The following is a 12,697-nucleotide window of genomic DNA, read 5'->3' on the forward strand; positions in this document are numbered from 1 at the left end:
AGGAGCACTGCACCCCCAGCTCACAGTTATGTGCCAGCTTCTAGTGATCCTCTACACTCAGGAGCACTGCACCCCCATCTCACAGTTATGTGCCATCTTCTACAGACCCTCTACACTCAGGAGCACTGCACCCCCAGCTCACAGTTATGTGCCAGCTTCTAGTGTCCTTCTACACTCAGGAGCACTGCACCCCCAGCTCACAGTTATGTGCCAGCTTCTAGTGACCATCTACATTCAGGAGCACTGCACCCCAGCTCACAGTTATGTGCCAGCTTCTAGTGACCCTCTACACGCAGGAGCACTGCACCCCCAGCTCACAGTTATGTGCCAGCTTCTACTGACCCTCTACACTCAGGAGCACTGCACCCCCAGCTCACAGTTATGTGCCAGCTTCTAGTGACCATCTACATTCAGGAGCACTGCACCCCAGCTCACAGTTATGTGCCAGCTTCTAGTGACCCTCTACACTCAGGAGCACTGCACCCCCAGCTCACAGTTATGTGCCAGCTTCTACTGACCCTCTACACTCAGGAGCACTGCACCCCCAGCTCACAGTTATGTGCCAGCTTCTAGTATCCTTCTACACTCAGGAGCACTTCACCCCCAGATCACAGTTATGTGCCAGTTTCTAGTGACCCTCTACACTCAGGAGCACTGCACCCCCAGCTCACAGTTATGTTCAAGCTTCTAGTGATCCTCTACACTCAGGAGCACTGCATCCCCAGCTCACAGTTATGTGCCAGCTTCTACTGACCCTCTACACTCAGGAGCACTGCACCCCCAGCTCACAGTTATGTGCCAGCTTCTAGTGTCCTTCTACACTCAGGAGCACTTCACCCCCAGATCACAGTTATGTGCCAGCTTCTAGTGACCCTCTATACTCAGGAGCACTGCACCGCGAGCTCACAGTTATGTGCCAGCTTCTAGTGACCCTCTACACTCAGGAGCACTGCACCCCCAACTCACAGTTATGTGCCAGCTTCTAATGACCCTCTACACTCAGAAGCACTGCACCCCCAGCTCACAGTTATGTGCCAGCTTCTAGTGTCCTTCTACACTCAGGAGCACTTCACCCCCAGCTCACAGTTAAGTGCCATTTTCTAGTGTCCTCTACACTCAGGAGCACTGCACCCCCAGCTCACAGTTATGTGCCAGCTTCTAGTGACCATCTACATTCAGGAGCACTGCACCCCCAGCTCACAGTTATGTGCCAGCTTCTAGTGACCCTCTACACTCAGGAGCACTGCACCCCCAGCTCACAGTTATGTGCCAGCTTCTAGTGACCCTCTACACTCAGGAGCACTGCACCCCCAGCTCACAGTTATGTGCCAGCTTCTAGTGACCATCTACACTCAGGAGCACTGCACCCCGAGCTCACAGTTATGTGCCAGCTTCTAGTGACCCTCTACACTCAGGAGCATTGCACCCCCAGCTCACAGTTATGTGCCAGCTTCTAGTGTCCTTCTACACTCAGGAGCACTTCACCCCCAGATCACAGTTATGTGCCAGCTTCTAGTGACCCTTTACACTCAGGAGCACTGCACCCCCAGCTCACAGTTATGTTCAAGCTTCTAGTGATCCTCTACACTCAGGAGCACTGCACCCCCAGCTCACAGTTATGTGCCAGCTTCTACTGACCCTCTACACTCAGGAGCACTGCACCCCCAGCTCACAGTTATGTGCCAGCTTCTAGTGTCCTTCTACACTCAGGAGCACTTCACCCCCAGATCACAGTTATGTGCCAGCTTCTAGTGACCCTCTATACTCAGGAGCACTGCACCGTGAGCTCACAGTTATGTGCCAGCTTCTAGTGACCCTCTACACTCAGGAGCACTGCACCCCCAGCTCACAGTTATGTGCCAGCTTCTAGTGACCCTCTACACTCAGGAGCACTGCACCCCCAGCTCACAGTTATGCTCCAGCTTCTAGTGACCCTCTACACTAAGGAGCACTGCACCCCCAGCTCACAGTTATGTGCCAGCTTCTAGTGATTCTCTACACTCAGGAGCACTGCACCCCCAGCTCACAGTTATGTGCCATCTCCTACTGACCCTCTACACTCAGGAGCACTGCACCCCCAGCTCACAGTTATGTGCCAGCTTCTAGTGTCCTTCTACACTCAGGAGCACTGCATCCCCAGCTCACAGTTATGTGCCAGCTTCTAGTGACCATCTACATTCAGGAGCACTGCACCCCAGCTCACAGTTATGTGCCAGCTTCTAGTGATCCTCTACACTCAGGAGCACTGCACCCCCAGCTCACAGTTATGTGCCAGCTTCTATTGACCCTCTACACTCAGGAGCACTGCACCCCCAGCTCACAGTTATGTGCCAGCTTCTAGTGACCCTCTACACTCAGGAGCACTGCACCCCCAGCTCATAGTTATGTTCAAGCTTCTAGTGATCCTCTACACTCAGGAGCACTGCACCCCCAGCTCACAGTTATGTGCCAGCTTCTACTGACCCTCTACACTCAGGAGCACTGCACCCCCAGCTCACAGTTATGTGCCAGCTTCTAGTATCCTTCTACACTCAGGAGCACTTCACCCCCAGATCACAGTTATGTGCCAGTTTCTAGTGACCCTCTACACTCAGGAGCACTGCACCCCCAGCTCACAGTTATGTTCAAGCTTCTAGTGATCCTCTACACTCAGGAGCACTGCACCCCCAGCTCACAGTTATGTGCCAGCTTCTACTGACCCTCTACACTCAGGAGCACTGCACCCCCAGCTCACAGTTATGTGCCAGCTTCTAGTGTCCTTCTACACTCAGGAGCACTTCACCCCCAGATCACAGTTATGTGCCAGCTTCTAGTGACCCTCTATACTCAGGAGCACTGCACCGCGAGCTCACAGTTATGTGCCAGCTTCTAGTGACCCTCTACACTCAGGAGCACTGCACCCCCAACTCACAGTTATGTGCCAGCTTCTAATGACCCTCTACACTCAGAAGCACTGCACCCCCAGCTCACAGTTAAGTGCCATTTTCTAGTGTCCTTCTACACTCAGGAGCACTGCACCCCAGCTCACAGTTATGTGCCAGCTTCTAGTGACCATCTACATTCAGGAGCACTGCACCCCAGCTCACAGTTATGTGCCAGCTTCTAGTGACCCTCTACACTCAGGAGCACTGCACCCCCAGCTCACAGTTATGTGCCAGCTTCTAGTGACCCTCTACACTCAGGAGCACTGCACCCCCAGCTCACAGTTATGTGCCAGCTTCTAGTGTTCTTCTACACTCAGGAGCACTTCACCCCCAGATCACAGTTATGTGCCAGCTTCTAGTGACCCTTTACACTCAGGAGCACTGCACCCCCAGCTCACAGTTATGTTCAAGCTTCTAGTGATCCTCTACACTCAGGAGCACTGCACCCCCAGCTCACAGTTATGTGCCAGCTTCTACTGACCCTCTACACTCAGGAGCACTGCACCCCCAGCTCACAGTTATGTGCCAGCTTCTAGTGTCCTTCTACACTCAGGAGCACTTCACCCCCAGATCACAGTTATGTGCCAGCTTTTAGTGACCCTCTATACTCAGGAGCACTGCACCGCGAGCTCACAGTTATGTGCCAGCTTCTAGTGACCCTCTACACTCAGGAGCACTGCACCCCCAACTCACAGTTATGTGCCAGCTTCTAATGACCCTCTACACTCAGAAGCACTGCACCCCCAGCTCACAGTTAAGTGCCATTTCCTAGTGTCCTTCTACACTCAGGAGCACTACACCCCCAGCTCACAGTTATGTGCCAGCTTCTAGTGACCATCTACATTCAGGAGCACTGCACCCCAGCTCACAGTTATGTGCCAGCTTCTAGTGACCCTCTACATTCAGGAGCACTGCACCCCCAGCTCACAGTTATGTGCCAGCTTCTACTGACCCTCTACACTCAGGAGCACTGCACCCCCAGCTCACAGTTATGTGCCAGCTTCTAGTGTCCTTCTACACTCAGGAGCACTGCATCCCGAGCTCACAGTTATGTGCCAGCTTCTAGTGACCCTCTACACTCAGGAGCACTGCACCCCAAGCTCACAGTTATGTGCCAGCTTCTAGTGACCATTTACACTCAGGAGCACTGCACCCCCAGCTCACAGTTATGTGCCAGATTCTAGTGACCCTCTACACTCAGGAGCACTGCACCCCCAGCTCACAGTTATGTGCCAGATTCTAGTGACCCTCTACACTCAGGAGCACTGCACCCCCAGCTCACAGTTATGTGCCAGATTCTAGTGACCCTCTACACTCAGGAGCACTGCACCCCCCAGCTCACAGTTCTGTGCCAGCTTCTACTGACCCTCTACACTCAGGAGCACTGCACCGTCAGCTCACAGTTATGTGCCAGCTTCTAGTGACCATCTACACTCAGGGGCACTGCACCCCCAGCTCACAGTTATGTGCCAGCTTCTAGTGACCCTCTACACTCAGGAGCACTGCACCCCCAGCTCACAGTTATGTGCCAGCTTCTATTGACCCTCTACACTCAGGAGCACTGCACCCCCAGCTCACAGTTATGTGCCAGCTTCTAGTGATCCTCTACACTCAGGAGCACTGCACCACCAGCTCACAGTTATGTGCCAGCTTCTAGTGATCCTCTACACTCAGGAGCACTGCACCCCCAGCTCACAGTTATGTGCTAGCTTCTAGTAAACCAGCAGATAGATATGATCAGTGTTATGGGTAATACTATGCACTAGAGCCCTGCATTGGCAATGGGATTGTGCAGGACCCAATAAAAAACTTGTGGGCGCAGACGGGAATGAGGTTGTTGTGGACGGGTGTCGGGGGTTACAGAACATACAGTGGGTCCTGCAAACCCCTGAAATGCCACAGGGTCTGATGAAATGGCACTATCTCTAAAAGCTGTGATAAAATGTTTGCAGGGGCGGGTGGGTTTCTACTATTCCCCATCCCTCTCATTGTTGTCAGGGTTTTTCAGTGAGTGCAGAGATTCTGAGTAGTTACACATACAGTGAGACCACTCCGCCACCTCTTTGGGAAGAACAGACCATATTTTGTGTGACAATCTTTTAGGCCACTCTCACTGAAGACCACACTCACTGAAGACCACACTCACTGAAGACCACACTCACAGAAGACCACACTCACTGAAGACCACACTCACAGAAGACCACACTCACTGAAGACCACACTCACAGAAGACCACACTCGCTGAAGACCACACTTACTGAAGACCACACTCACTGAAGACCACTCTCACTGAAGACCACTCATAGAGAAGACCACACTCACTGAAGACCACACTCACAGAAGACCACACTCACTGAAGACCACACTCACAGAAGACCACACTCACTGAAGACCACACTCCCTGAAGGTCACTCTCATAGAAGACCACACTCACTGAAGACCACACTCCCTGAAGGTCACTCTCATAGAAGACCACACTCACTGAAGGTCACTCTCATAGAAGACCACACTCACTGAAGACCACACTTGCTGAAGACCACACTTACTGAAGACCACACTAACTGAAGACCACACTCACTGAAGACCACTCACAGAGAAGATCACACTCACTGAAGACCACACTCACTGAAGACCACACTCACTGAAGACCACTCACTGTGGGTTGTTTTCCTGAGTGTTGTAGTATTCAGGTCTAGGGGGAGGAGACATGAATCCATAACATTATATTACAGGTTATTTAGGCCCCAGACCCCCAGGACCTCACACCTGTCTCTTTTAGGGTCTTCCCTGAACGACTCCCCCGCCGGACTCGCCGCCTACATCCTAGAGAAGTTCTCCACATGGACAGACGACTCTTATCGGGAGCTGGAGGACGGCGGCCTGGACAGGTACAAAGCCTGCAGGGGGCGCCACACCACAGACATGGGAGATCAGGACCATGACAAGGCAATCCAGCCAAGCTGTAGTTATTATTCTTCTGTAACATCAGAAGACATAATGTAACAGCAGAATAGTGAGTGCAGATCTGGAAGATAAGACATGATGTAACAGCAGAATAGTGAGTGCAGATCTGGAAGATAAGACATGATGTAACAGCAGAATAGTGAGTGCAGCTCTGGAGGATAAGACATGATGTATCAGCAGAATAGTGAGTGCAGCTCTGGAGGATAAGACATGATGTAACAGCAGAATAGTGAGTGCAGCTCTGGAGGATAAGACGTGATGTAACAGCAGAATAGTGAGTGCAGCTCTGGAGGATAAGACGTGATGTAACAGCAGAATAGTGAGTGCAGCTCTGGAGGATAAGACATGATGTAACCACAGAATAGTGAGTGCAGCTCTGGAGGATAAGACATGATGTAACAGCAGAATAGTGAGTGCAGCTCTGGAGGATAAGACATGATGTAACAGCAGAATAGTGAGTGCAGCTCTGGAGGATAAGACGTGATGTAACAGCAGAATAGTGAGTGCAGCTCTGGAGGATAAGACGTGATGTAACAGCAGAATAGTGAGTGCAGCTCTGGAGGATAAGACATGATGTAACAGCAGAACAGTGAGTGCAGCTCTGGAGGATAAGACATGATGTAACAGCAGAATAGTGAGTGCAGCTCTGGAGGATAAGACATGATGTAACAGCAGAATAGTGAGTGCAGCTCTGAAGTAAAAGACATGATGTAACAGCAGAATAGTTAGTGCAGCTCTGGAGGATAAGACATGATGTAACAGCAGAATAGTGAGTGCAGCTCTGGAAGATGGACATGATGTAACAGCAGAATAGTGAGTGCAGCTCTGGAGGATAAGACACGATGTAACAGCAGAATAGTGAGGGCAGCTCTGGAGGGTAAGACATGATGTGACAGCAGAATAGTGAGTGCAGCTCTGGAGGATAAGACAATATGTAACAGCAGAATAGTGAGTGCAGCTCTGGAGGATAAGACAATATGTAACAGCAGAATAGTGAGTGCAGCTCTGGAGGATAACACATGATGTAACAGCAGAATAGTAAGTGCAGCTCTGGAGGATAGACATGATGTAACAGCAGAATAGTGAGTGCAGCTCTGGAGGATAGACATGATGTAACAGCAGAATAGTGAGTGCAGCTCTGGAGGATAAGACAATATGTAACAGCAGAATAGTGAGTGCAGCTCTGGAGGATAAGACATGATGTAATGGCAGAATAGTGAGTGCAGCTCTGGAGGATAAGACATGATGTAACAGCAGAATAGTGAGTGCAGCTCTGGAGGATAAGACATGATGTAACAGCAGAATAGTGAGTGCAGCTCTGGAGGGTAAGACATGATGTAACAGCAGAATAGTGAGTGCAGCTCTGGAGTATAAGACATGATGTAACAGCAGAATAGTGAGTGCAGCTCTGGAGGATAAGACATGATGTAACAGCAGAATAGTGAGTGCAGCTCTGGAGCATAAGACATGATGTAACAGCAGAATAGTGAGTACAGCTCTGGAGGATAAGACATGAGGTAACAGCAGAATAGTGAGTGCAGCTCTGGAGGATAAGAAAGGATGTAACAGCAGAATAGTGAGTGCAGATCTGGAGGATAAGACATGATGTAACAGCAGAATAGTGAGTGCAGCTCTGGAGGATAAGACATGATGTAACAGCAGAATAGTGAGTGCAGCTCTGGAGGATAATACATGATGTAACAGCAGAATAGTGAGTGCAGCTCTGGAGGATAAGACATGATGTAACAGCAGAATAGTGAGTGCAGCTCTGGAGGGTAAGACATGATGTAACAGCAGAATAGTGAGTGCAGCTCTGGAGTATAAGACATGATGTAACAGCAGAATAGTGAGTGCAGCTCTGGAGGATAAGACATGATGTAACAGCAGAATAGTGAGTGCAGCTCTGGAGCATAAGACATGATGTAACAGCAGAATAGTGAGTACAGCTCTGGAGGATAAGACATGAGGTAACAGCAGAATAGTGAGTGCAGCTCTGGAGGATAAGAAAGGATGTAACAGCAGAATAGTGAGTGCAGATCTGGAGGATAAGACATGATGCAACAGCAGAATAGTGAGTGCAGCTCTGGAGGATAAGACAGGATGTAACAGCAGAATAGTGAGTGCAGCTCTGGAGGATAAGACATGATGTAACAGCAGAATAGTGAGTGCAGCTCTGGAGGATAAGACATGATGTAACAGCAGAATAGTGAGTGCAGCTCTGGAGGATAAGACATGATGTAACAGCAGAATAGTGAGTGCAGCTCTGGAGGATAAGACATGATGTAACAGCAGAATAGTGAGTGCAGCTCTGGAGGTGACTGGAGGATACAGCACTATAGGTGGAGATTTTGCTGTTTTTTGATCCTTTTCTCTTTTGTTCAGGAAATATTCCCTTGATGATCTCTTAACTAACGTGATGATCTACTGGATTACGGGATCCATCACAACCTCCATGAGGTTCTACAAGGAGAACTTCACACGCAACTATAGTAGCACCCCGGACACCAAGTACGGCTGATGTGGGGTCCGGGAGAATGATGGGGCGGGGGTTGGGGGGGTAGGTGTATGAGGCAGGAAAAGGTTCATGGGTGGGGCAGGAGGGGGGTTAATAAGTGGGAGGGGGGTGTATGGGGTTAAAGGGGGGGTGTATTGGTCAGGGGGGGGTGTATGAGACTGGGGGGGTGTATGGGGCAGGAGGGAGGTGTATTGGTCAGGGGGGAGTGTATGGGTCAGGAGAGGATATATATGGGTCAGGAAAGGGTGTATGAGGCAAGAGGGGTATATGGGGCAGGAGGAAGTGTATGAGGCAGGAGGGGGTGTATGAGGCAGGAGGAGGTGTATGAGGCAGGAGGAAGTGTATGAGGCAGGAGGAAGTGTATGAGGCAGGAGGGTGTATATGGGGCTGGAGGAGGTGTATGAGGCAGGAGGGTGTATATGGGGCTGGAGGAGGTGTATGAGGCAGGAGGGTGTATATGAGGCAGGAGGGTGTATATGAGGCAGGAGGAAGTGTATGAGGCAGGAGGGGGTGTATGGGGCAGGAGGGGGGTGTATGAGGCAGGAGGGTGTATATGAGGCAGGAGGGGGTGTATGAGGCAGGATGGGGTGTATGGGGCAGGAGGGGGTGTATGAGGCAGGATGGGTGTATGAGGCAGGATGGGGTGTATGAGGCAAGAGGAAGTGTATGAGGCAGGAGGAAGTGTATGAGGCAGGATGGGGTGTATGAAGCAGGAGGAAGTGTATGAAGCAGGAGGGGGTGTATGAGGCAGGAGGGGGTGTATGGGGCAGGAGGGGGTGTATGGGGCAGGATGGGGTATATGAGGCAGGAGGGGGTGTATGGGGCAGGATGGGGTATATGAGGCAGGAGGGGGTGTATGAGGCAGGAGGGGGTGTATGGGGCAGGATGGGGTATATGAGGCAGGAGGGGTGTATGGGGCAGGATGGGGTGTATGAGGCAGGAGGGGGTGTATGAGGCAGGAGGGGGTGTATGAGGCAGGAGGGGGTGTATGAGGCAGGAGGGGGTGTATGGGGCAGGATGGGGTGTATGGGGCAGGAGGGGGTGTATGAGGCAGGAGGGGGTGTATGGGGCAGGGGGGGGTGTATGGGGCAGGAGGGGGTGTATGGGGCAGGATGGGGTATATGAGGCAGGAGGGGGTGTATGGGGCAGGATGGGGTATATGAGGCAGGAGGGGGTGTATGAGGCAGGAGGGGGTGTATGGGGCAGGATAGGGTATATGAGGCAGGAGGGGGTGTATGGGGCAGGATGGGGTGTATGAGGCAGGAGGGGGTGTATGAGGCAGGAGGGGGTGTATGAGGCAGGAGGGGGTGTATGGGGCAGGATGGGGTGTATGAGGAAGGAGGGGGTGTATGGGGCAGGATGGGGTGTATGAGGCAGGAGGAGGTGTATGGGGCAGGAGGGGGTGTATGGGGCATGATGGGGTGTATGAGGCAGGAGGGGGTGTATGGGGCAGAATGGGGTGTATGAGGCAGGAGGGGGTGTATGAGGCAGGAGGGGGTGTATGGGGCAGGATGGGGTGTATGAGGCAGGATGGGGTGTATGGGGCAGGAGGAGGTGTATGGGGCAGGATGGGGTGTATGAGGCAGGATGGGGTGTATGAGGCAGGAGGGGTGTATGAGGCAGAAGGGGGTGTATGAGGCAGGATGGGGTGTATGGGGCAGGAGGGGGTGTATGGGGCAGGATGGGGTGTATGAGGCAGGAGGGGGTGTATGAGGCAGGAGGGGGTGTATGTTGCAGGATGGGGTGTATGAGGCAGGATGGGGTGTATGAGGCAGGAGGGGGTGTATGGGGCAGGATGGGGTGTATGGGGCAGGAGGGGGTGTATGGGGCAAGATGGGGTGTATGAGGCAGGAGGGGGTGTATGGGGCAGGGGGGGGTGTATGGGGCAGGAGGGGGTGTATGGGGCAGGATGGGGTATATGAGGCAGGAGGGGGTGTATGAGGCAGGATGGGGTGTATGGGGCAGGAGGCGGTGTATGAGGCAGGAGGGGGTGTATGGGGCAGGAGGGGGTGTATGGGGCAGGAGGGGGTGTATGGGGCAGGAGGAGGTGTATGGGGCAGGATGGGGTGTATGAGGCAGGAGGGGGTATATGAGGCAGGATGGGGTGTATGGGGCAGGAGGTGGTGTATGAGGCAGGAGGGGGTGTATGGGGCAGGAGGGGGTGTATGGGGCAGGATGGGGTGTATGAGGCAGGATGGGGTGTACGGGGCAGGAGGGAGTGTATGGGGCAGGAGGCGGTGTATGGGGCAAGATGGGGTGTATGAGGCAGGAGGGGGTGTATGAGGCAGGAGGGGGTGTATGAGGCAGGAGGGGGGTGTATGAGGCAGGAGGGGGTGTATGGGGCAGGAGGCGGTGTATGGGGCAGGAGGGGGTGTATGGGGCAGGAGGAGGTGTATGGGGCAGGATGGGGTGTATGAGGCAGGAGGATGTGTATGGGGCAGGATGGGGTATATGGGGCAGGAGGGGGTGTATGAGGCAGGAGGGGGTGTATGAGGCAGGAGGGGGTGTATGAGGCAGGAGGGGGTGTATGGGGCAGGAGGGAGTGTATGGGGCAGGAGGCGGTGTATGGGGCAGGAGGGAGTGTATGGGGCAGGAGGTGGTGTATGGGGCAGGAGGGGGTGTATGGGGCAGGAGGGGGTTTATGGGGCAGGATGGGGTGTATGGGGCAGGATGGGGTATATGGGGCAGGATGGGGTATATGGGGCAGGATGGGGTGTATGGGGCAGGAGGGGGTGTATGGGGCAGGAGGCGGTGTATGGGGCAGGAGGGGGTGTATGGGGCAGGAGGGAGTGTATGGGGCAGGAGGCGGTGTATGAGGCAGGAGGGGGTGTATGGGGCAGGAGGGGGTGTATGGGGCAGGAGGGGGTGTATGGGGCAGGATGGGGTGTATGGGGCAGGATGGGGTATATGAGGCAGGAGGGGGTGTATGGGGCAGGAGGGGGTGTATGGGGCAGGATGGGGTGTATGGGGCAGGAGGAGGTGTATGGGGCAGGATGGGGTGTATGAGGCAGGAGGGGGTGTATGGGGCAGGAGGGGGTGTATGGGGTAGGAGGGGGTGTATGGGGCAGGAGGGGGTGTATGAGGCAGGAGGGGGTGTATGGGGCAGGAGGGGGTGTATGAGGCAGGATGGGGTGTATGAGGCAGGATGGGGTGTATGGGGCAGGATGGGGTGTATGAGGCAGGAGGAGGTGTATGGGGCAGGAGGCGGTGTATGGGGCAGGAGGGGGTGTATGGGGCAGGAGAATCTTCTCATTCTCTGACAGGAAGCTGAGATCTTAGAGAAGTTCTGGGATCCTGGGCGCCCTCCTGTGGTGGGTATTTATGTGCTTCTCCTTGCAGGATCGGGGTGCATGTACCCACTGGCATCGCGGCTTTCCCCTGTGAGTTGGAGCACGTTCCGCAGGTCTGGGCCAAGCAGAAGTTCCTTAACATCGTCTCGTACACCTACATGCCACGCGGGGGGCACTTCGCTGCCTTCGAGGAACCAGAACTTCTGGCGCGCGACATCCAGAACTTGGTGTCTAAGGTCGAGAAGATGTGAAGGGAAGGAGATCATGTGACCATCATCACAATGGAAGGCACAGACGTGTTACTAGTGACTGTATCCCCCCAGAGCCCCCCAAGAGGATCATCACACATGAATATCTGTGGGGGTGCAGGTTGTAGGGCGCCCCCTGGTGTGTATACAGCATTGATCACATTGTATCCATTTATATACAATATAAACACAAATAAAATGACATCAGGGACATTCCCATCATGTGACTCCTGAGGGTCATGTGGACGTTCCTGCTCCTGCAGGGAATACAGCGCAATCCTCCCAGATCCTGACACCCCGACACTGTCCTGATCCAGGACTCGCCACTTCTATCTCTGCTGGGCGGACATCTTTCTCCTGGTAAGCGGAGCAGAGTATGAGGCGGGTGACTGGGTGACACTCAGCTCTGCAGCCTCCAGAATAGATGTGCAGCTCTGAAGCATCAACTGCGAGTCAGAGGTCAGGGATTAGGTGTAAGAGGTAGGTATCAGCATCAGGAGCCACATTCCGGTATCAGAGTTAGGTGTCAGGGTCAATTATCAGAGTCAGGGGTCAGAGTTATGTGTCAGGGTCAATTATCAGAGTCAGAGTTAGTAGTCAGGGTCGAATATCAGAGTCAGGGGTCAGAGTTAGGTGTCATTGTCAAATATCAGAGTTAGGCGTCAGAGTTAAGTGTCAGGGAAAATTATGGTCAGGTACCAGAGTCAGGTGTTAGGGTTATTTATCAGTCAGGTGTAAGGGTCAGGTGTTGGGGGC

General features: G+C 53.2%; 1 protein-coding gene across 1 annotated transcript in view; it reads left to right on the forward strand.

The window, feature by feature from the left end:
- The window catches only part of LOC130360901 (epoxide hydrolase 1-like), a 33,985-nt gene extending 21,831 nt beyond the window's left edge, over nucleotides 1–12,154 (forward strand). Inside the window, exons 7-9 of the mRNA XM_056563457.1 lie at nucleotides 5,704–5,812; nucleotides 8,271–8,396; nucleotides 11,743–12,154. Of these exons, the coding sequence (XP_056419432.1) occupies nucleotides 5,704–5,812; nucleotides 8,271–8,396; nucleotides 11,743–11,944 (437 nt within the window). The 3' untranslated portion in view covers nucleotides 11,945–12,154. The remainder of the gene's footprint in view (nucleotides 1–5,703; nucleotides 5,813–8,270; nucleotides 8,397–11,742) is intronic.
- The last annotated feature ends 543 nt before the right edge of the window (nucleotides 12,155–12,697 follow it).

This window comes from Hyla sarda, chromosome 3 (assembly GCF_029499605.1).
Source record: "Hyla sarda isolate aHylSar1 chromosome 3, aHylSar1.hap1, whole genome shotgun sequence".
In the NCBI taxonomy this organism is placed as follows: domain Eukaryota; kingdom Metazoa; phylum Chordata; class Amphibia; order Anura; family Hylidae; genus Hyla; species Hyla sarda.